Genomic DNA, 19,899 nt, shown 5'->3' on the forward strand with positions numbered 1-19,899 from the left:
GGCAGAATGTGCTGGGCAGGGAGGGGGATGGCAATTAATCAGACCTGGCATCTTCCCCACAAGATACTTGGTGCTAGAACATGTGTCGGGTGGTGAGCTCTTCGACTATCTCGTGAAAAAGGGGAGGCTGACCCCCAAGGAAGCGCGCAAGTTCTTCCGACAAATCATCTCTGCTCTTGACTTCTGCCACAGTCATTCAATATGGTGAGTGTGGTGGCCCGAAGAGTGTGGGAGGATGGGTCCCAGGGAGGCTGAGTCCTGCTCCCTTTCTCCCCTGACCATCTCTGTCTGTCTCTGCCTCTGTCCCTACCCCTGATTCCTCTTGCCATCTCTCCTTCCAAGATGGGAAGCAGGCTTCTCGCTGGCCTCTTTTTCTGGGTGGCATTGGCTGGCAGCCCTCTTGGGCTTTCCTCCCAGCCCTGGGCCCCTCAGACCCAGGGATGTGGGCACAATAACTTCCATTGGTGGCTCCAATTTTCTCCTCCCCTAGAAGGACTGCCCACTTCTAAAGCTCCAGGCTTCCAGCCTGGGTCACTTCAGAAGGCCTGCCAGGGCTTTCTAAGTTGGTCTCTCTGGTGACGCTGTGCCATGCTGCCCCATTCTCTGATGCAGCCCAGTCTGCCCCAGGCCATCCCCCCTCTTCCCCACCCAAAGTATGCCAGGGATAGGTCTGTGTCCAGGAGTCCTTATAAGCTGCACTATTCCCGAACCTGGTTTGTTTGGAGGACACTCTCCATCAACCATTGGCAACTGTAAGGAGCAGCCCAGCCAATGAGGGGTGTCGGGGAGGCTGCGTATCCCAGGAAGACAAGGGCCTGTCCTGAGAAGAGGAAGCCGGATTCTTCTTATCAGGGATGATAGGGGAGCTCTGAAGACACACACCCCCCTCAGTCAGAGAGGACTGGCTGCTCTAAGGGAAAGAAAGAAGCAGCCCCTAGCCAGCCAGGAGACTTCTGATTGGCTGCCTGTGACATCACCAGTCTAAGCTGCCATTGGCCCCCATCTGTGTGTGGTTCTCTGTGTCTCTGTCTGGTGGGGAGTGGGCCCTGGGGGGTTCTGGGGTAAGAGGCAGGAATCAGATAAACCCATCCCTCTTAGGAAGCAGGTCTCTGGGACAAAAGAGCTATGCTCAGATTCTGCTAACCTGACAAAGCTTGGGACAGCATCTGTCAGAGAGAGCTCACTGTGATGGAAGAGAGGGATGGGGGAGGGGGGGAGGGCACGGGTGGAGGAGGGGAGCAGCCTGCCCTGATCAGCAGAGTCTCCAGGGTCCTGGGCACTCATTCTGGCCCAGGCTCAAGCTCCTAGGCTTCCCTTGCCTTGTTCTGCAAGTGCCCAGGGCCTGGGGAGATGAGCTGCCTCCTGGCTGGACCACTCAGCTTCCTTAGCTGTCTCATGCATCCTCCAGTCGAAAGGGGTGCTCAGGCTGTGGGAAAGGAAACCAGGAATTCTTTCGCCAAGTTTAGGATGCCATGTCCCCCTGGGACCCTGCTCCAGTCCATACACAGGACCTGAGATAACTCCCTGTGTGCCCTCCTAGCCCTGGGTCTCTGTTCCCCTTCCCTTCCTTTCCTCAGTCCTCTTCCTCCTCCTCCTTCCTTCCTTCCTTCCACTTATTCCAATGAAGAGTCTGGGAGACCTGGTTTTAATCCTACCAAGAACACTTACTAGCTGTGTGATCCTCCACAAATCCCTTCCATTCGCTGTGCCTCAGTTTCCTCATCTGTAAAAAGAGGGGTTAGCCTTATTGGCCTCCAAGGTCCCTTCCAGATCAACATCCAGGCACTTAGGATCCAGGCCCACCCGGCCCCCGGTTTAGACTAAATCGGGCTCCTTTGCCTACGTCTCCCCTGTGGGCTCGGGGCGGGGGAGGGGGGAAGGGGACTCCCCAAGTCCCTCGCAGGGGCCCTGGACTGCATCAGCTCTCCCTGCCCTCAGCCACAGGGACTTGAAACCTGAAAACCTGCTGCTGGACGAGAGGAACAACATCCGAATAGCTGACTTCGGGATGGCGTCGCTGCAGGTTGGGGACAGCTTGTTAGAAACCAGCTGCGGGTGAGTGATGGAGGGCCAGAGCTGGCTCAGTGTAGAACCGGCCCGAGCCAGACCCACGCCAGGGCTTCTGGCTCCCTCGAAGGAAGGTGGTGCGGGGGGCTGTGGGAGGTCATGAAAACCCAGGGGGCATCAGCCCAGCCGGGACGCAAGAAGACGGTGTCCTGACCGCGAGCCTTTCCGTACCGATCTACTCAGCCTCTGGCTCTAGTCTGTTGGGTCTTGGCGCCACCTCCTGGCCTTGCCGGGCACTGCAATCCCCAGTTCCGCCAGCCGGGCTGAAGGCGGCTGCCGAGGACAGGATTCCATAGACATAGGTGCAGTGTGATGGATTGGGGGCTGCCTGAGGGAGAAGGGGTCAGACTAAAAGCAGGCTCGACCGAGTTTCTTTCGAGAATTGTCCTGGTTCTAAACAGCAGAAGAGAATGGCTTCTGCAGGGATGGCAGCAGAGAGCAGGGCAGACCGGGCTAGCCCGGCCTCAGGTCTTTTTTGCACAGGGTGACCAGACCAGTGAATGGGAAGTGGGGGGATGTAGCCACAGCCTTTAGAATTTACCTAGAGCTCAGCAGATCCAGTATTAATGCGGGGGAGAAAGTGGAGCCAGACGGAGCAGATTGGGGATGCAGGAGTAGTTTAACAGCCTGACTTAAGGAGGAATCATTCCTTGTTTGATGTCAGTTTGGGAGAAGGCCTCTGGGGGAGTGCCCTGGGGGTCTGAGTTTGGCCCTGTTGGGTCTAGCATTTTTATCTGAGACTTGGTTAAAGGTCCATGCTATATTCTCACCAGCAACACCAAGCTGGGAGGGATTGCTGACTCAATGTATGACATAGACAGGGTTCAAAAACATCTGTACAGGCAACACCACTGCGCTGATGCTAAGAAAATGAAGCTTAATAGGGACAAATGTCAGCATCTGTCATACAGGGTAGAGCAAGCATGGCTAGATAGCAATTTGTCTGAAAAAGATCTGGGGATCTTGGTGGCTTGGAAGCTGAGTTCCCAATGTAACATAGAGACCAAGAGAATGATTGCAGTCTTAGATTGCACCTAGAGAGGCAGAAGGTCCATGACTAGGGGGAGAGGGGGGATGGTCACCCCACTGGTCTCTGCTCTGGTCAGACATTGGAAGGGTTGGGTTCAGCTCTGGCACCATAGTCAACAAAGAACCTTGATTGGCTGGAGCGCACCCAGAGGAAATCCACCAAGGTGGGGAAGGGCTCTGAGTCCTTTTCACAGGAAGGGTGCTGGAGGATTGTGATGTTTAGCCTGGAAGAGAGGCAACACAGGCATGGGGAGAGGGGTGATAGCACCCTCAGGATCCAACACCCTGTGCTGGGGAGGGGGATTTGATTTCTTCTACCGGGCCTCAGAGGGCAGAACTGGGAGCCTGGAAGGTGGGCTAGGCACAGGGAGGCAAAGGGAGGCTGGTTACTGTCAGGGAAAACTTCCCAATGGTCAGTGCCCTCCAGTAGTGGAGAGGCCCTTACTCTATAAGAGGGCTTCAGATCAGTCAAGTCAACAAGCATTTATTAAGTACCTACTGTGTGGCAAACACTGTGTTAAACTCTGGGGATACAGCGAAGGACAGAATCACAGTCCCTGCCCTCAAGGAGCTCCCAATCTAATGGGAGATGCAACAAACAAGCAAGGAATGCACCAACAAGATTCAGACAAGAGAAATAGGAAATAAGCAGCAGATGGGAAACACGAGCTTTAGGAAAGTTGGGAAAGGCTTCTTCTAGAACGTGGGGTTTTAGGTGGCATTTCAAGGGGCAGAGAAGGTGAATGAGAGTTCTAAGCATGAGGAACAGCCAGGTTCCTCTGGAATGACGCTCTAGAACAGTCTAGAGTCAGGAAATCAAGGAACAGTAGAGTTCAGGGTAGAGTATGGAGGGGTGCAAAAAGAATGGAAAAGGGGCAGCTGGGTGGTTCAGCGAATAAAGCATCAGCCCTGGATTCAGGAGGACCTGAGTTCAAATCCTGCCTCAGACACATGACACTTACTATCTGTGTGACCCTGGGCAAGTCACTTAACCCTCATTGCACCTGGGGGGGGGACAACACAAGAATGGAAAGGTAAGGAGGGCGACAGTTGTGAAAGGTTTTGGAGGCCAAATGGAGATTTTTATATTTGCTCCTGGAGACAGCTGAGAACAACTGGGATTTATTGAGTGGTGGTGACTATCCTCAATGCTCCAAGAGGACCCAGATGACATCAGTATGCTGGGGTCAAGGTGCAGTGCATCCAATACAGTTTGGGTTTTTGGGGGGGAGGGGGAAGCAATTGGGGTTAAGTGACTTGCCTAGGGTCACACAGCTAGTAAATGTCAAGTGTCTGAGACTGGATTTGAACTCAGGTTCTCCTGACTCCAGGGCCAGTGCTCTATCTACTGTGCCACCTAGCTGCCCCTATCCAATACAGTTTGGAAGGCTCTGCCTCAGGCCAGGCACTGGATGGGGCAGGGGAATGGTGTGATCACTCCTGAGCTTTGGCAGCTTCATGGAGGATGCACGGCAGGGTGGAGAGGCTAGAGGCAGGTAGGCAGACCCCCTAGCACCTACTGCAGTGGTCCAGGTTTGAGGTGATGAGGGACTGCACCAGGCTGGGGCCAAGGTCAAAGGAGAAATGCTATGAATGAATAAAGCATTTACCAAGTGTTTACCATGTACCAAGTACTGGGATTTTAAAAAGCTCCTGCTCTCAAATGGCTCATGTTAAGTGGAAGGTGAGATCAACAGTCCTTGGCACCAGCCTGGATGGGAGGAGGGGGAGAAGTGGAGGACGACTCCTCGGTTGTGAGCCTGGAGGCCTAGGAGGATGGGGTGCCCACAACAGTAAATGGGAAGTTAGCAAGAGGGAAGGGTTGGGGATTAAGGGTTCATTTTGGACATGTTGAGTTTAAAATATCTATGGGACATCCACTCTGAGATGTGCAAGAGGCCATTGAAAACCCTTGGTCAAGGGTCTTATGGAAGGGATTCCAATTTAGGATTCCCTCCTTGGGTCCTTAAACCCTATAAGCACGTGTTCAGCTTCATCTTTGTGCCAGAGTGGGTAGCTGCCTCTGGCTCCAGGCAAGAGTTGTAGCTGAGAAGGCTTCAGAAGCCCCCCCGCCCCGCCCCAAACACACACCTACAGCCATCTCTATACCACACAACACACACATACACACACGCTATAACTAATAATCTCTATGTCCATCCCCTAATCTGAGGGGGCTCATGGACTGCTACAGCCGATGAGGCTACACATGGCTCCTCTCGTCCAAGAGACACGTCCGTGGTTGCTGCTGCCACGCTGCAGAGAAGAGTAATCTGAGCCGGTCTCTCCTGGGCCCTAGCTACTACCTCAGACATGCTAAGCCTTGGACCCACTCCCTGAAAACTGTGGCAGCTGAGGGTAGGGCCCCAGACTTCCATCAAAGAAAGGCTCTTGATGCCCAGGGCCTTGTAGGAGAGTCACATGGTGGGGAAAATGAGGCCAAGCTCTTCCACAAGCCAGAGCTCTCCCAGGCCACCTCCATGTCCCCTCTTCAAATGGAGCTGGGGAACGAACCTCGAATCCAGGTCCCTCTCAGTCCTGGGGTCCCCGAAGGCCTGGACTGCATCCTTCTGCAGCATTCAGACAGGAGTCCGCATGCCTGAGGGCACATAGAAGGCTTTTCCTGAGCCACACAGGGCCTCAGACTGTACCATTACCTAGGCTGAGGACTGACTGCCCCCTGGAAAGTATGGGCTTCAGTCTTGAGGGCAGTGTGGTTCAGTGGGAAGAGCCCTGGGTGGGAGTCAGAAACCCTGCCTTCAGATCTCACTCCTTCCTCTCTCTGAGCTGCCTTTGTTTGGCCATCTCTAACTGGACAGTGGTGGCCAGACTGCCTTCCCAGGGTTTTCAGAAGAAGGCATGAGCAGAAAGGGAGTTGTTAGCTGCAGGAAAGGGGCCACCTCCCTCCCCTGCCCTCCTGGCCTGCCCTCTGCCTCCCTGGTCCGGTGATGGGTGGTGGCAGCTTGTAGATGGCTTCATGCAGGAAAAGAGCACAGAGGTACCCGTGGCTTTCCAACAGAGAACAGGGGTCACCTGCCCCCAGTCCCAGTCAGGTCCTTCCATCTGCCTCTAGCAAGGACTCCCAAGGGGTCTCTGCATTTTCCCCATCTCTTTTCTCCTATGCCTGGAAGCTGTAGGGAAGCATGTCCCCTCTACCCTTTAGGACCCATAGCCTCTATCTTGGAAATCCCTGGAGCTTGGGGGAGGAGTGGTTGAGACCAGGCCTGGCATGGCTTCAGGAGGCTCTACAGGGTGGTAAAGTTCTGTCTCATGAGTCAGTAAAGCCTCTATCCCCAGGGAGGGAGCAGAGCCAGAATGCATGAGTCCTGTCCCTGGCTACCTGACACTGTCTCTTTTGCATCCAGGTCACCTCATTATGCCTGCCCCGAGGTTATCCGGGTAAGTGTGCCTGACCCCTCACCCACTTTGAGTGCCCCAGATCCAGTTCTCCTTTCTCTGAACCCAAGGGGTGGGGTGGCTCACTACATGGTCTTCCCTGGGGGGTACAGTGAGGTTCCTGGCCAGTCTTAGCCAGTCTTGTCCTGGAAAATGTCCAGCACACTCCTGGCCAGTAGCCATCATGTTCAGGACTGCCCCTTTGATTAAGTAGATGCCAGCCTTTGGCCAACCTTGAACCCCAGATCTGCATTGTCTCCCAGGGTGAGAAATACGATGGCAGGAAAGCAGACGTGTGGAGCTGTGGGGTCATTCTGTTTGCCTTGTTGGTGGTGAGTATCCTTCTGCCCCTGGGCCACATACGCTGAGCTTGTACCTTACTCCCAAGGGACTACAAGAATCCACAAGGCCTGTCCTGAAAGCACTAGTGAGGGGCTCCTTGGTGGGTGGAGCTGTCTATGGTGCTGTCGCCTTTTAGCTCCAGGCTGGCCCCGAGGAGTTAAGGACAAAGTAGACCAGTACAGCTTGTATCACGCCACCTAGAGCTGAGCTGCATCTCTTGGCCCCTCCTGGCTACTCCTGACCCTGGTCCCTCCTGATCCCTCCTTCTGGGCTGGCCTGCTATCATCCATCCTTCATCCTCAGTCAAGTCACTAGACCTCTCCCTCCCTCCTTCTCTCCCTTCCTAGAAGACCTGGTGAGCCAGCCAGGCAAGGAGAGGCATGAAGGCATGGGCTTATAGAGTCTTGCACACACTGGCTCTTCTGTCCAGAATGAGTACCACTCACCCATGGCCAGCAGGAGTGGGAGGGGACGAGTCCCTTGTGAGAAGGCTGTGACCATCTCCCCCAGAATGCCCCTTTCACACGGCCTTTTCTTTCTTTCTCCCCTCTCCACCCCCTCCCCCCGGCTGGCCCTGGCCGTGCAGGGGGCACTACCTTTTGATGATGACAACCTGCGGCAGCTCCTGGAGAAGGTGAAGCGAGGGGTATTCCACATGCCACACTTCATCCCACCTGACTGTCAGAACCTGCTACGAGGCATGATTGAAGTTGATGCCTCCAAGAGGCTGACGGTGAGAAGACAAGACCCAGGGACCTGGGGAGCCCCGGCCTCTGGCAGGCAGTTTCACCCCACTCAACCCACGCCCTCCCCTTCCCTTTCTTTCCCAGCAACTAAAGGTGAAGTCAAGACTGACTCGCTGTGTGTGGATGCACAAACCTGTATTCCCGTGTCTCTATGTGTATGTGTGTGTGCACATGTGTTAGATGTGTGCATGAGAGAGTGCATGTATGTACACATGTGTGTGTGTCTGCACAGAGGCTTTCTATGCGTGCCCATGCCTCTGTGTATAGTGTGCATACATGCTTGCACATGTGAGTAGGTGTAAATGTGCATGCATCCAAACCTATGTGTATGCCTGTGCCTATGTGCATATGTGTGAGTGTGTGTGTGTGTGTGTGTGTGCGCGCATGCGCACGCATGCATGCGCACACACCTGTGGGGAAGGTGGGATGACCTGTGATGAAGGGATGAATGAGGCTGATATGCCTGCCTCAATGTTCATATCTCCTCTGGCACCTTGAGCCTCCTCAAAGCACCCCAGTGGATAGGGCAGAGGCGTGGAGCATCCTCCCCTGAAGGCCCTTGCTGCCTTCTTCCAATAGCCAAATTGAGGTGTCACTAATTTTATTGCTAGAGACAGACAGGCAAGGGCTCTGAGGACTGTTTATGGTTAACAAACATCCTGAGCCACGGATTGACTGTGGGAGATTGGCCCTCAATCCTCTCGCATGCCTTGTGGTCCCCTGTGCCTGCCGCTGGATCAGCTTTGAAGGTGACATTGACTAGCCTGCCCAGGAAAAGCCTCTTCTCACTTCCACTGGGCTACTCTGTCTCTTCCAGGATCTGGGCAAGCACTCTCTGAGAGCCCCTTTGGGGACTTTCCTCTCTGTCCCTCAGAGTCCAGGTCAGAGGCTTAGATGGGACTTGCCTTTTCTGCTCTGAGGTTGTTGTCCCTGAGCCTCAGTTTCCTCCTAGTAACTGCCTCTTTCTCTCTGCCCTATTCTCTCCCTTAACCCACCTGAGACACTGTCACTGCCCTGAGCACGGTCTTTCCACCTGCTGGCCTGCTTCCCATGGGGGTGGAGGAAGAAGGGGAAAGGAATCAGAAAGGCAGCCCATGCAGCCCTGCCCAAGCACCGCAGGAGGCAGCCATAACAATGGCCACCACCAAGTATGGGGGCATCCCCAATGGGCCTAGCTCAGCTTAGATCTCCCAGGTGCCTCCTACAACTCCTGAGTGGGCTCAGAGTGTGTATAGCCTGGGGGACTAGGTCCAGTGCTGGGCATAGGAGGGACTGTTTGGGCCCTCCCCACCCCACTGTGACCCATAGGGCCCAAGTGAGCAGGGCTTCAGTCCATTCCACACAGCCAGCCTTGGGCTTCTTAAGTGACTGGAAGTCAGGGTGGGAATACAGTGTCACTCCTTCCCTCCTTCAGAGTCAGCAAGGCCTAGTGATGGGGCCCTTTGACCAGCACACATTCTCTGGTCAGTTCCCCTTAGTCCAGATATGGAACGGTGTGAGGGAAATGGGGGAGACACTTCCTTTGCATCCCAGGACCAGTAAACTGGACCTCCTGCATATGGATACAGCTCTCAGTCCATCTCTCCACTCATCCATCCATCCATCCATTCAGCTATCCCTGCATCAATGAGCACTGATTAAGCTCATTCTATATGCCTGGTACCATGCTAAGCACTGGAGTTGCAAATACAAAGAATGAGATAAACCCTGCTCTCAATCAGGTTCCACTACAGTGCTTAATTCTCTCAATCTCTTGGTGTGACCCCCAACCTTTGGACCAAGCTGAGGTTCCCAGAGGACCATAGCCCAGACCCCAGGTCCCAGGGTACCCACAAGGAGAGGAGCTCAGTCTTTGGCTCTGTCCTGGTCACCAGTTTCCTTTTGTTCCCTCCAGGAGTCACTGTGGATACCACCCTGTCCCCACCCAGCCCAGCTGGCCCCTCCCTTCTCTCAGTGAGGAGACAGTGTTTGGGTCTCAAGGATGGGGCAGGAAGGAGGTTCTCCAGCTCCCCTCAGTTCCCTGGTCCACCAGGCCCTTCTGAGCCTGGGTCTTGTTCCAAGGGTAGCATCCTGAAGAAGACCCAAGAGGCTCCAACCCCCCAGGTTTGGGGATCTGGAATAAGCCCTGCTCTTGCTTCCTACTCTGGGTGTCAGCTTTCTCCTCTATCCAGCGAGAGGCCACCCTAGATCTCTCTGAGTCTGTCTAGCTCTGACTGATACCTGTGGCTATGCTCCACCCTCTTCCCCATAGCCCAGGCTAGGGCCTCAGTTTACCTGCAGCCTCCCTCCTGCCCCCACCTAGACCCACTTCTCCTACCATACTAACTCCCTGTTTTCTTTCCTTGTAGCTAGAACACATTCAGAAACACATATGGTATATGTAAGTAGCTTCAAAACCCCACTAATCTCCTTCCTTGACTGTGGCTGTAGCCTGGAGGACGTATGTGCTAGTGAGAGTGGGAGGAGAGCAGGGACCTGTCCGGCTGGGGCAAGAGCCAAGCTCCTGGGGAGCCTGGCCATGGGACTAGTCCCTTGGGGCTCTCCCCGGGGCTGCAGGGCATGGGCTGGATTTCTAGCCCTGGCCAACCTGACCTCCTCCCACCTCCTACCCTGGGGCTGAGCCCCTGGGGTGGGACAGTATCTGTGGTGAGCCCTGGAGCATTGTGGGAATGGGAGGGAGGCAGGAAAGGAAGGAAGTACATAGGAAGGCTGGCTGGTTTTAGGGACCAGGATTCCAGGGTGTCCATGGATGGGGGAGGGCCTGAGTCTGAGCCCAGGACACTCCTACCTAGGTTCACATCCACCATCCTAGCACAGGTGCCAAAAGCAGAATTTGCCCAAGCCTGGAAAGCCCTTGAGGGCAGTCAAGCTCAGAGGTCAGGGCCCCTCTCCTCCCCCCTCCCTGTCTTTTCCCCAGCCGACTCTGTGGGAGGGAGAAATCCAAAAGGTGGAGGGCCCTTGGTGAGTGGACTGCACCATCTGTCCACAGAGGGGGCAAGAATGAACCGGAGCCAGAGCAGCCCATCCCCCGAAAGGTGCAGATCCGATCCCTTCCATCCCTGGAGGACATTGACCCTGATGTGCTGGACAGCATGCACTCTCTAGGCTGCTTCCGAGACCGAAATAAACTCTTACAGGACCTCTTGTCAGAAGAGTAAGTCCCTGGGGCCCAGGCTGAGGGGAGGGGGAAGGGCGCAGGGTGATGCTGGAGAGGACTGGGACATGTAGAAGGGTCCAGGACTTCTCTTTGCCCTCACCTAGGATGAGGGAAACCCTCCTTAGCCTGTGAGGTGCTCCTTGCCCCCAGCCCCTTCACTTTCTGTCCCAGAGGGTTGGACTGGAGAGGCTGCTCTCTGATAGTACCACTCCAGGGCTTCGGGAGCCAATTGCTTTCTTTCTTGGTCTTGGCCGACAGGAAACAAATCCAATGTTTTCAGTACTCTTTTTTTTTTGGTGGGGCAATGAGGGTTAAGTGACTTGCCCGGGGTCACACAGCAAGTAAATGTCAAGTGTCTGAGGCTGGATTTGAACTCAGGTCCTCCTGAATCCAGGGCCGGTGGTGCTGCATCCAAAATCCAATGTTTTCCAAAGAAATGTTTACTGGTAAACCCAGGGAAAAGTCAGGATGACCAAGAGCTGACATGGCCTTCTCAGAGACCATGCACCACACCGGCCTGTTTTATTTTTGACAAGATTCCTAAACTAGTAGGTCAGTGATTGCTGGAGATATTTCCTGATGTTTTAGCCAAGCATCGAGCCAAGTGTCTCATGCTATTCTTGTGAACAATGTGGAGGAGTGTTGCCAGAGTGACAGCACTGTTAGGTAGACTCAGAGCTGGGCAGCACACAAGCAAAAACTCTCTGACAGGCCCTACCCTCAAGGAGCTTACATTCTTTTTTTTTTTAAACCAAAAGCAGTGGACATTTATTCCTCAGTTTTTTGTGCAAGGAGCTTACATTCTAATGGGGGGAGACAACATATAAAAAGGAGCTGGAAAGCTTGAGAGGTAGGTGGGGGTTAACAGTTCTTATTCAGCAGAAGGTGTGAAAAGTCCACAGAATCAGAAGCATAGCCAGGAAGAGAATGCAGCATAGCCTGTTTGAAAAAATCCATTCATAAGTACAAGATGATGAAGACATGGCTAGACTCTAGTTCATCTGAAAAAGATTTGAAGGCCTTAGAGGACCACAAACTCCCTTTGACTCAACAGTGTGATATGGAAGTCAAGAAAATCTTAGACTACATTATCAAATCTAGGGAGGTGGCCACCCCACTGGTCTGCCGTGGTCCGACCTCTTCCAGACTATTTGGGGAATCAGTTTAGAAAGCACATTGATGAGATGGAGGGTGTCTAGAAGAGGCAACCAGAGTGGGGGAGGTCTTGGGATCCAGATCATGAGTATCTGTTGAAAGAATAGAGCATTCTGAGCCTGGAGAAGGGAAGATGGCAGTGGGGGCGTGAGAGCCATCTGCAAATATCTGGGACAGTGGGAAAGGAACTCCAGTGGGCAGACTCGTGCCGATGTGAAGTTGCAAAGACACAGCTTTGGCCTTAATGTCAGAAACACTTTTTTTCTTATGATGAGTGGGCTGCCTTGGGAGGCTGTGGCTCCTTGATACTGGAGATCACCCAGCAAAAGGATGACTGTCGGATGGTCCCTGGACGAGCACATGCTGAGCTCCTGTCAAGGCAATGCTTGGTCAGGCACAGGATTAAGCAGGTGCTTTCAGAGGCCCCTTCCAGTGTGTACAAGCTGTGATTCCAAAAAGACAACTAGGAATGAGCATGTAAAGCACATAACCCTATCCTAGCCCCACTAATATCTGGCCATTTGGCTTGGCTGCTCTTTGGACACATCATCCATGACCTCTGTCTTCCTTTGGGCCCTGTCTTGGGTGAAAGGGTCAAGCCAGCATCTAATACCTTAACCTCAATGCCAGTCCCTTTCCTCAGAAGCAACCAGACTCTTGTCCATGGTCCTGGCCCGTGCTGCCCTCTGCTCTGTGGCTAACAAGTGCGCCACAGATCCTTCATGAGCCCTGACGCTCTAGAGGAAGAAGGTACTGCCCGATGTGGTCTCCAAGACTCCTCCCTTTGCTTTTCGGTTGTCTTGTAATGACTAGCAAGCTCAATGGCTCTGGCCCCTGGAGGTTCTCTCCCTACCCCAACTGGCTTCTCTGCCTTATTCATTTTGCCTAAAGCAAAGTCACTAGTCAGTAGATGATAAGAGGTGACATTTAAGCAACACTGTGTAGCCCATTGGAACCTTATAACAACCCTGAGAGGGAAGGAGTACAGGGATGAATAGCCCATTCTATAAAAGAGGAAACTTTAGGAGGTGAAGGGCCTTCTGGCTGGTGTCAGAGGCATACTTCCTTACCCCACCCCTAGGTCACTGCTTGCTATAACTTGCTATAACTCACTTCCTCTTGGGTGTCCAAGACCATTCTCTGGGGTCTAGATTGTTTAGGGTACTCCTCTGGTGCATCCCTCCATCCTTTGGAAATGGGTTGAGAGCAGAAAGTCTTCCTCAGACAAGAAATTCAGTGACTCAATAGGGTCAAAAGCATGAAGACAAGACAGGAAACTGCTTTCTCTTTAGTGGAGTGGACATGAGGCAGACCCAAAGTTGCAAGATGGGCCACATTGAGAGGCATGGCTTCCAAACTTGGGGAGGTGATGGCTTTTATGGCCTTGCCCTGGCCATATCTCATCTGTTAAGTCCTGAGTGCCACAGTTTAAGGACATTTGCAGGATCACAGAATTTGAGAGCTGGAAGTGACCTTGGCATCCTCTAGTCTCACCTTTTCACAAAGGAATCCCCACTATAAAATAGCAGACAAGTCGTCGTCTAGTCTCTGCTTGGGACCTCCAAGCAGGGGAAGCCCACCATCTCTGGAGTCAACACATTCCTTTTGGGGACAGCTCTCATGTTTAGGAAGCCTAACCCGACCTTTGCACTTCTCCCTTCTGTCTCCCTGCTCCTGGCTCTGCTGTCAGGGGCCAAACTAATCTCTCTTCCATGTGACAGCCCCTTAGATACTTGAAGACAGAACTCATGTGACCCCTGAATATTCTCCTTCCCAATTTAAACACTCCCAATTCCTTCAATTGATTCTCATATTTCATGGACTCAAGAGTTGCTTGCCCTCCAAGTTATCAATGTCCTTCCTAATCCTTGGTGCTTAGAAATGAACCCAATGGTCAAAATGAGGTCTGACTAAGGGGCAACACAGTGAAAAATCACTTCTATAACCCTGGAAGCTCTGCCCATTTTAAGGCCTCCTAAGATTGCATTAAATTTTTGGCTGCCACATCACCTTACTGACTTACATGGAGCTGACTTATGTGAGGAAACTCAGACACCCCGATATTCTTTCAAAACATCTGGTGTCTATCCATAACTCCCCCATCTTACTCTGGTAGAATTGGGGTTTTTGTGTCCAAGTGACATACTTAACGCTTATTCCTGTTTGATCTCATCTTATTAGATCAGCCCTATGCACTGGGTAATCCATCAGGATGCTTAGGAACCCTGACTAATATACACGGTGTCAGCTATGCCTTGCTCTCACAGCTTGGCATCATCTTCAGACTTGATGAGTATTTCATCTCTGCCTTTATCCAAGTCATTGATCAAGCTGTGAGGTAGTGCAGGGCAAAGCATAGTTCACTGGGGTCTGCCACAACAACAGTGAGTGATTAACTCCTCCTTGAGTGCAACCACCCGCCCAGTTCTAAATCCATATGATTTTGTGATCATCTACTTTATCTCTCTACCCTCTCCACAAGAATGGCATAAGATACTTTATTCAAAGCTTGGCTAGAACGTAGGTTGACTTTATCCACCATATTCCCTTTGTCAACTAGTAAGAAAAGGGAATAAGGTGGAGCTGGTGGCTTGTTCTACTTTTAATAAAGTCATCCCTACTGGTTCTTTGTAGTTTCTGCTTCCTTGTCACCAACCATCCCTCTAATGATCTGTCCCATCATTTTCCCAGAAATCCTAGTCAAGTTCACTGGCCTCTGGTTTGCAGACTGTTCTCTCCCACTTCTTTTTTTTTTTTTTTTGGTCAGGCAATTGGGGTTAAGTGACTTGCCCAGGGTCACACAGCTAGTGTCACAGGTCTGAGGCCGGATTTGAACTCAGGTCCTCCTGAATCCAGGGCCGGTGCTCTATCCACTGTGCCACCTACCTGCCCCCCCACACTTCTTTTAAAAATTAGAAATTTACCCCTTTCCAAACATGGTACCTCTCCCAATCTCCATGATGGTCTAAATGTCACTGACAGTGATTCATCTGGATAAGGTTACTTGACTTAATCCAGCTGCTCTCTCACTGGCTCCTTCCTTATCCTGGGGATCAACTTTTAGTTAATAATTTTTTTCTGCCATTTCCAGTGCATGTCAGTGTTCTTGACAGAGAAAACACACATTAAGAACTAAGCAATATAGTCTTCACTCTGCCATCATTTATCCTATCCCCTTTGATAAGTTGGAGGGAGACCAGAGCAGGGTAATTGGAATGGTCATCCCAGTTGGTGCTTCTAGTAAAGACCTGAGCTTGGATCCCTCAAGAAACTCCCTAGAAAAGAGGTAAAGGGGCATCAGCTAAGGCAATGAACAATGAAACAGAAAGGAAACTACTCCACCAGAGGTCTGTGAGTGCTCAGAACAGAAACATACCATAGGGCTTAAAGCTGGTGCAGTCTCTGGCAAACAGGGCATGAAGCCAGCAGGACTTTTGCACTGGACTGTCAAGCCACAGCAAGGGAAGAAGCCAGGTCCTGGTGGGTCACTGCACAAGAAGATAGAGGTGGGCACCTGTGCAGGGCATGAACACCCGGGGCACTCTTGAAGACACATGAGGTGTTGGATACCCAGTAAGGGCTGTTCAAGTCTCAGCAGTTCACAAAACCCACAGAGCAAGGAAAAGCAGACAGCAAAGAAGAGACAGAAATCAGGCCGAAGTCAGAGACCCCAGGAGATGGAAGGAGAAACAAGGGACTGAGCTGATTTATAGCTCTCTGTCCTAGACCAAGGTTCCATACAAGAGCTGAAGGAAACCGGATTCAGTTGCCACACCTGGCTCAGCAGCAGCAACATCCAGTTTGTAAAGTGAACAGTGGGGCCGGCAATGTGGAGCTATGTGAAGACTAGCTTCAAAGTCAGCCAATCTGGGTTCAAGTTGTGTTCCTGATGATTTCTACAGTGACTTTGGACAAGTCACTTCTCCCAGGCCTCAGTTTTCTTCTCTGTAAAATCAGGAGATTAGACTGGATGGTTTCCGAGACCCCTTCAAGCTCCAGATCTAGAATTCTTCGATGTGAGAAAAGAGAGTTGAGCCATCTCATTCAGGTGCCTAAGTGGGGCAGAGCCTGGGCCTGGCACCAACTCTTCAACCAGGAGCTGAAGTCCAGAGACATGATCAGCCATTGCTTGGATCAAAGTCCTAGAGTTTTTTAAGAGTTGTTTTTCTTTGTTGCGCTGTTCTAACTGCGTGCATTGATCTGGTTCTGCTCATGTCACACTGCATCAGTCCATCCTTGGCAGGATTCTCCAAAATTGTCTCTCATCACACAAGTTGTTCAGTCATTTCCCAATTGATGGGTGATATCCTTAGATTTTAGTTCTTTCCTTTCCTTTCCTTTCCTTTCCTTTCCTTTCCTTTCCTTTCCTTTCCTTTCCTTTCCTTTCCTTTCCTTTCCTTTCCTTTCCTTTCCTTTCCTTTCCTTTCCTTTCCTTTCCTTTCCTTTCCTTTCCTTTCTTTTCCTACCCCCTTCAGGATAAGCGAGTTTGTTTTGCTTTGGACTCTTCCCCTAATATGCAGCATTATCCTTGCACCTTCTTAATATCCTCCCCCCTCCCTGCCCTATCTCACCTTTTCTCCTGTTGAGTTTGGTGTCATTCTTCACCTAATTTTTTGTGTCGATAAATGTATGTGTGTATTTTACCTTCCTTTGTTTTGGATAAGAGTAAGTTTCACTTGATGCTTGTTCCCCCTACTTCTTCCTCCATGTTTGTTCTTCTTACCCCATTTATGAAAAATAGAAATCTCTCTTTCTTCCTTTCTACACTAGTATATTCCTTTTATTTTTCTTTCTCTCTTCCCTCTTAAAATCCTCAAAATAGAACAAATTCCCCTCTCCTCCAGAACCTCAGTTTTTCTGATTTAACTTCCTCTCTACCCTTTGAAGACATCATTATATAGTCCCTTCCAAATGTCCCACTTCTAGGTTTTTCTTGAGTCTTGTGTTTGAATTTCACAATTTCCATTCAACTCTGGCCTTTTTCTCCCCAAATGTTTGACAATCCTCAATTCTATTAAAGTTCCATTTTCCTGGTAGGGTTATATTCAACTTTGCAGGTTAAGTGATTCTTAGACATAAGCCTGTATCTTTTTCCTTTGGGAATATTGTATTCCAAGATCTTCTTTCATTTATGAAAAAACTTCTAGGTCTTCTATAATCCTTATAGTGGTTCTTTGGTACTGGAATTCTTTCTTTATGGCTCCTTACAACATTTTTTTTCCTTTGACATGGAAGCTCACTATGACTTTTCCTATTGGGTATTTCTTTCAGGGATTGTTGTACTTTCTTTACTTTCATTTTGTCCTCTGGTTCTAATATGCTCAAGCACTTTTCATTTACATTTTCCTGAAATATAATTTCCAGACTTTTATTTTGGTTTCCAGGAAGTCTGGTGATTCCTAAATGATATCTCATAGATTTTTTTAACAGATCAGTTGTTTTTGATACCAGATATCTTCCATTTTCTTTTTTTTTCTTTTGATTTTGTTCTAATCTTTCTTGTTGTCTCATGTAGTCACTGATTTCTGTTGGGCATATTTTAGTTTTCAGGGAGTTTGCTACTTGAATTAGGTTTAATACTATCTCTCCTAAGATATTTATTCCTTTTCCAACTTTTTCCTCTAGAGTTTTTTTTTTAATCTCTTGTGTCATTTCTTCTAGGCAGTCATGTAGTCCTGGTGGAAAATCCATTTTTCCTCTGAGTCAGTGGTTTGGAGTTAGTTACTCTTTCTTGCTTAGGTTTTTTGGTATCTTTGTATCCACAATAATTCTTTTCACTGTCTCTTCCTCCTCCTTTTTTTCTCCTCCTTTTCTTTCTTCTCCTCCTTCTCCCTCTCCTCCTCCTCCTTCTTCTCCTTTTCTTTCTTTTCCTCCTCCTTCCCCTTCTTCCTCATCTCTCTAGCCTTACTTCCTGAACTGGGGCATTGTTCCACAACCAAGATCAGTTCCCTACTGTGCTTTTCAGTGTGGCAGTCAGCCCTGGTTGCTTCCCTATCTTGGATGAAAGAATTAAGCCAGCACCTCACTCCTTCTCTCTGATTCCCAGAAGCTCTTTACTTTCATTGTCTCCAGCAGTGGGTCCCAGGCTCTTATCCCTGAGTCACCTGTGTTCCTGTGTTGACCTCCACCTTCAGGGCTCTCTGTGGTGTCTCAAGACAGAGTGATAGAGAGCTTGGGCCCCAGGTACCTGGGATGTCCCAAGCTGAACACTGCCATAAGGAAAGGTACATCACACTGCTTATTGCTGATATTGGTGGCTTCCAAGGTCCAAGCTATGGATTTCAACAACTCCTAGACTGCTTCAGGAGAGCTCTCAGCAATCTATGCCTCCAGATAAAGAGTCTCTGGCCTGTCCCTTGTATGCTGGGCAACAGCTTCAGGTGCTGATATTTCTGAGGGGTTCCCTTTGTCCTTGCCTGCCTTCTTGGCTGACTCTGTGCAGTTCTGGGTTGTGTAAATCACTGTTGTTTCTCATTGACTGTCTTGATCACTTTTTTATCTGGTGTCATTTTGAGGATTTTTGACTGGAGTAGGGGTGTGGGAACTGGGCAGTCTTCCTCCAATGAGGTGGCCGTCTGGACCAAAGAGAATGAGAAATATGAAAACAAAGGATTGACTGAAGAAACTGGAGAAGAAAATAGTCAAGGTGGGAAAGAGAGGGATGTTCAAGTAATTTGGGCTTGCTCCGCTTGGTCCCAGAAGGCAATCGATAGCTGCAAAAAGGAAGAGTCAGGCGTGGCATCAGGAGAAACTGCCTAGCAAACTCCATGATTTCCTGAAGGGTGTGTATGAGTCAGAAGTGCCATTTTTCTGGAATGCCGTGTGTGAAGGGGAGCTGGAAAGGTCAGCTGCAGGGAGACTGTGAAGAGCCTTGAATGCCAAACAGAGGAGTTTCTATTTTATCTTAAGGTGGAAATAACCAAACTCATTGTCAGCTGACTGGGTGTGGGGGCGAGAGAGAATGAAGACTTGAGGGTGGATGACACTGAGATTGTGGCCCAAGCAGCTGGAAGATCAACAGAGCTTCCAACAGAAATGGGATGTTGGGAAGAGGAGTCAGTGGGAGGGAGAAGAACCGTCTGAGGAACATCCACTCTGACAGGAAGAGTGGGAGAGCAGAGCTTCAGCATACGACAGGAGAATTGACTCACCCTGAGAACCCAGCAGGCAGGCAAGGGGCTGTCCTGTGCTCTCCACACTCTCAGCTCTGACATTTCTCTCCTGCCTATGATCTCTGCCACACTCCCAAGGTCACTGCCCCAGGCCAGACCCACATCACCATCCACCTGGACTGTTGCATCCTCTCCTAACACTAAACCTCTGTCTGCCTCAGTTTCCTCAACTATAAAATGAGGATAAGAATAGGACCTATTTTACAGGGTTGTTGTAAGAGATGATAATTGTCAAGCAAAGGAGACGACAATTGTAAAGCTATGTGCCTGGTCCCTAGTGAGCACTCAGTAAATGCATCCCTTCCCTTTCCTACCAGCCTAGGGCTTTGCATACAGCAGGGGATTAATAAGTGTGTAGTGAATTGAATTAAGTGCCCTAGCCTAGTAGAGAAAACAGACGGGGTTGGAGTGAAGAAAAAGGATGAGAGCTGGGCTTCCCAAGAGCATCATCAACCAAGCCCAGGCTGAGCCCGTGCTAGTTCTTGGGGTCTGGCCTGTACCTAATGCACAAGGACCTGGAGGGCTAGGAGGGCCAGGAAGGCCAAGGCTTAGCCTTCTTTCCAGCCCCAGGGCTGCTCAACTGGATCCAATTCCAGGGCACAGCATCCCTAGAGGGGGCACTAAGGGTCTTCCCTGACTTTGCTTTTTCCTATGTTCCCCTCTTTTCTTCAGGGAAAACCAAGAAAAAATGATCTATTTTCTCCTCCTTGACCGGAAAGAAAGGTATCCCAGCCACGAGGATGAGGACCTCCCTCCACGGAATGAAATAGGTACACACCCTGCCCCTCCCGGTGTGCCCACCTCCCCCCCAGCCCTCGCCATGGCCAGGTCTCTT

General features: G+C 50.7%; 1 protein-coding gene across 18 annotated transcripts in view; it reads left to right on the top strand.

The window, feature by feature from the left end:
- Positions 1 to 19,899, top strand: part of BRSK2 (BR serine/threonine kinase 2) — a 155,245-nt gene that overhangs the window by 95,117 nt on the left and 40,229 nt on the right. For all 18 annotated transcript variants that reach the window (XR_006353590.1, XR_006353591.1, XR_006353592.1 and 15 more), the window contains 8 exons: positions 64 to 204; positions 1,939 to 2,055; positions 6,462 to 6,495; positions 6,756 to 6,824; positions 7,421 to 7,567; positions 9,929 to 9,960; positions 10,570 to 10,734; positions 19,737 to 19,834. Coding sequence is in view for 15 of the 18 variants with exons in the window: in XM_043971495.1 (XP_043827430.1) it covers positions 64 to 204; positions 1,939 to 2,055; positions 6,462 to 6,495; positions 6,756 to 6,824; positions 7,421 to 7,567; positions 9,929 to 9,960; positions 10,570 to 10,734; positions 19,737 to 19,834 (803 nt within the window). In the remaining 3 variants the exon portion in view is untranslated. The remainder of the gene's footprint in view (positions 1 to 63; positions 205 to 1,938; positions 2,056 to 6,461; positions 6,496 to 6,755; positions 6,825 to 7,420; positions 7,568 to 9,928; positions 9,961 to 10,569; positions 10,735 to 19,736; positions 19,835 to 19,899) is intronic.

Source organism: Dromiciops gliroides, chromosome 6, assembly GCF_019393635.1.
Source record: "Dromiciops gliroides isolate mDroGli1 chromosome 6, mDroGli1.pri, whole genome shotgun sequence".
NCBI lineage: Eukaryota > Metazoa > Chordata > Mammalia > Microbiotheria > Microbiotheriidae > Dromiciops > Dromiciops gliroides.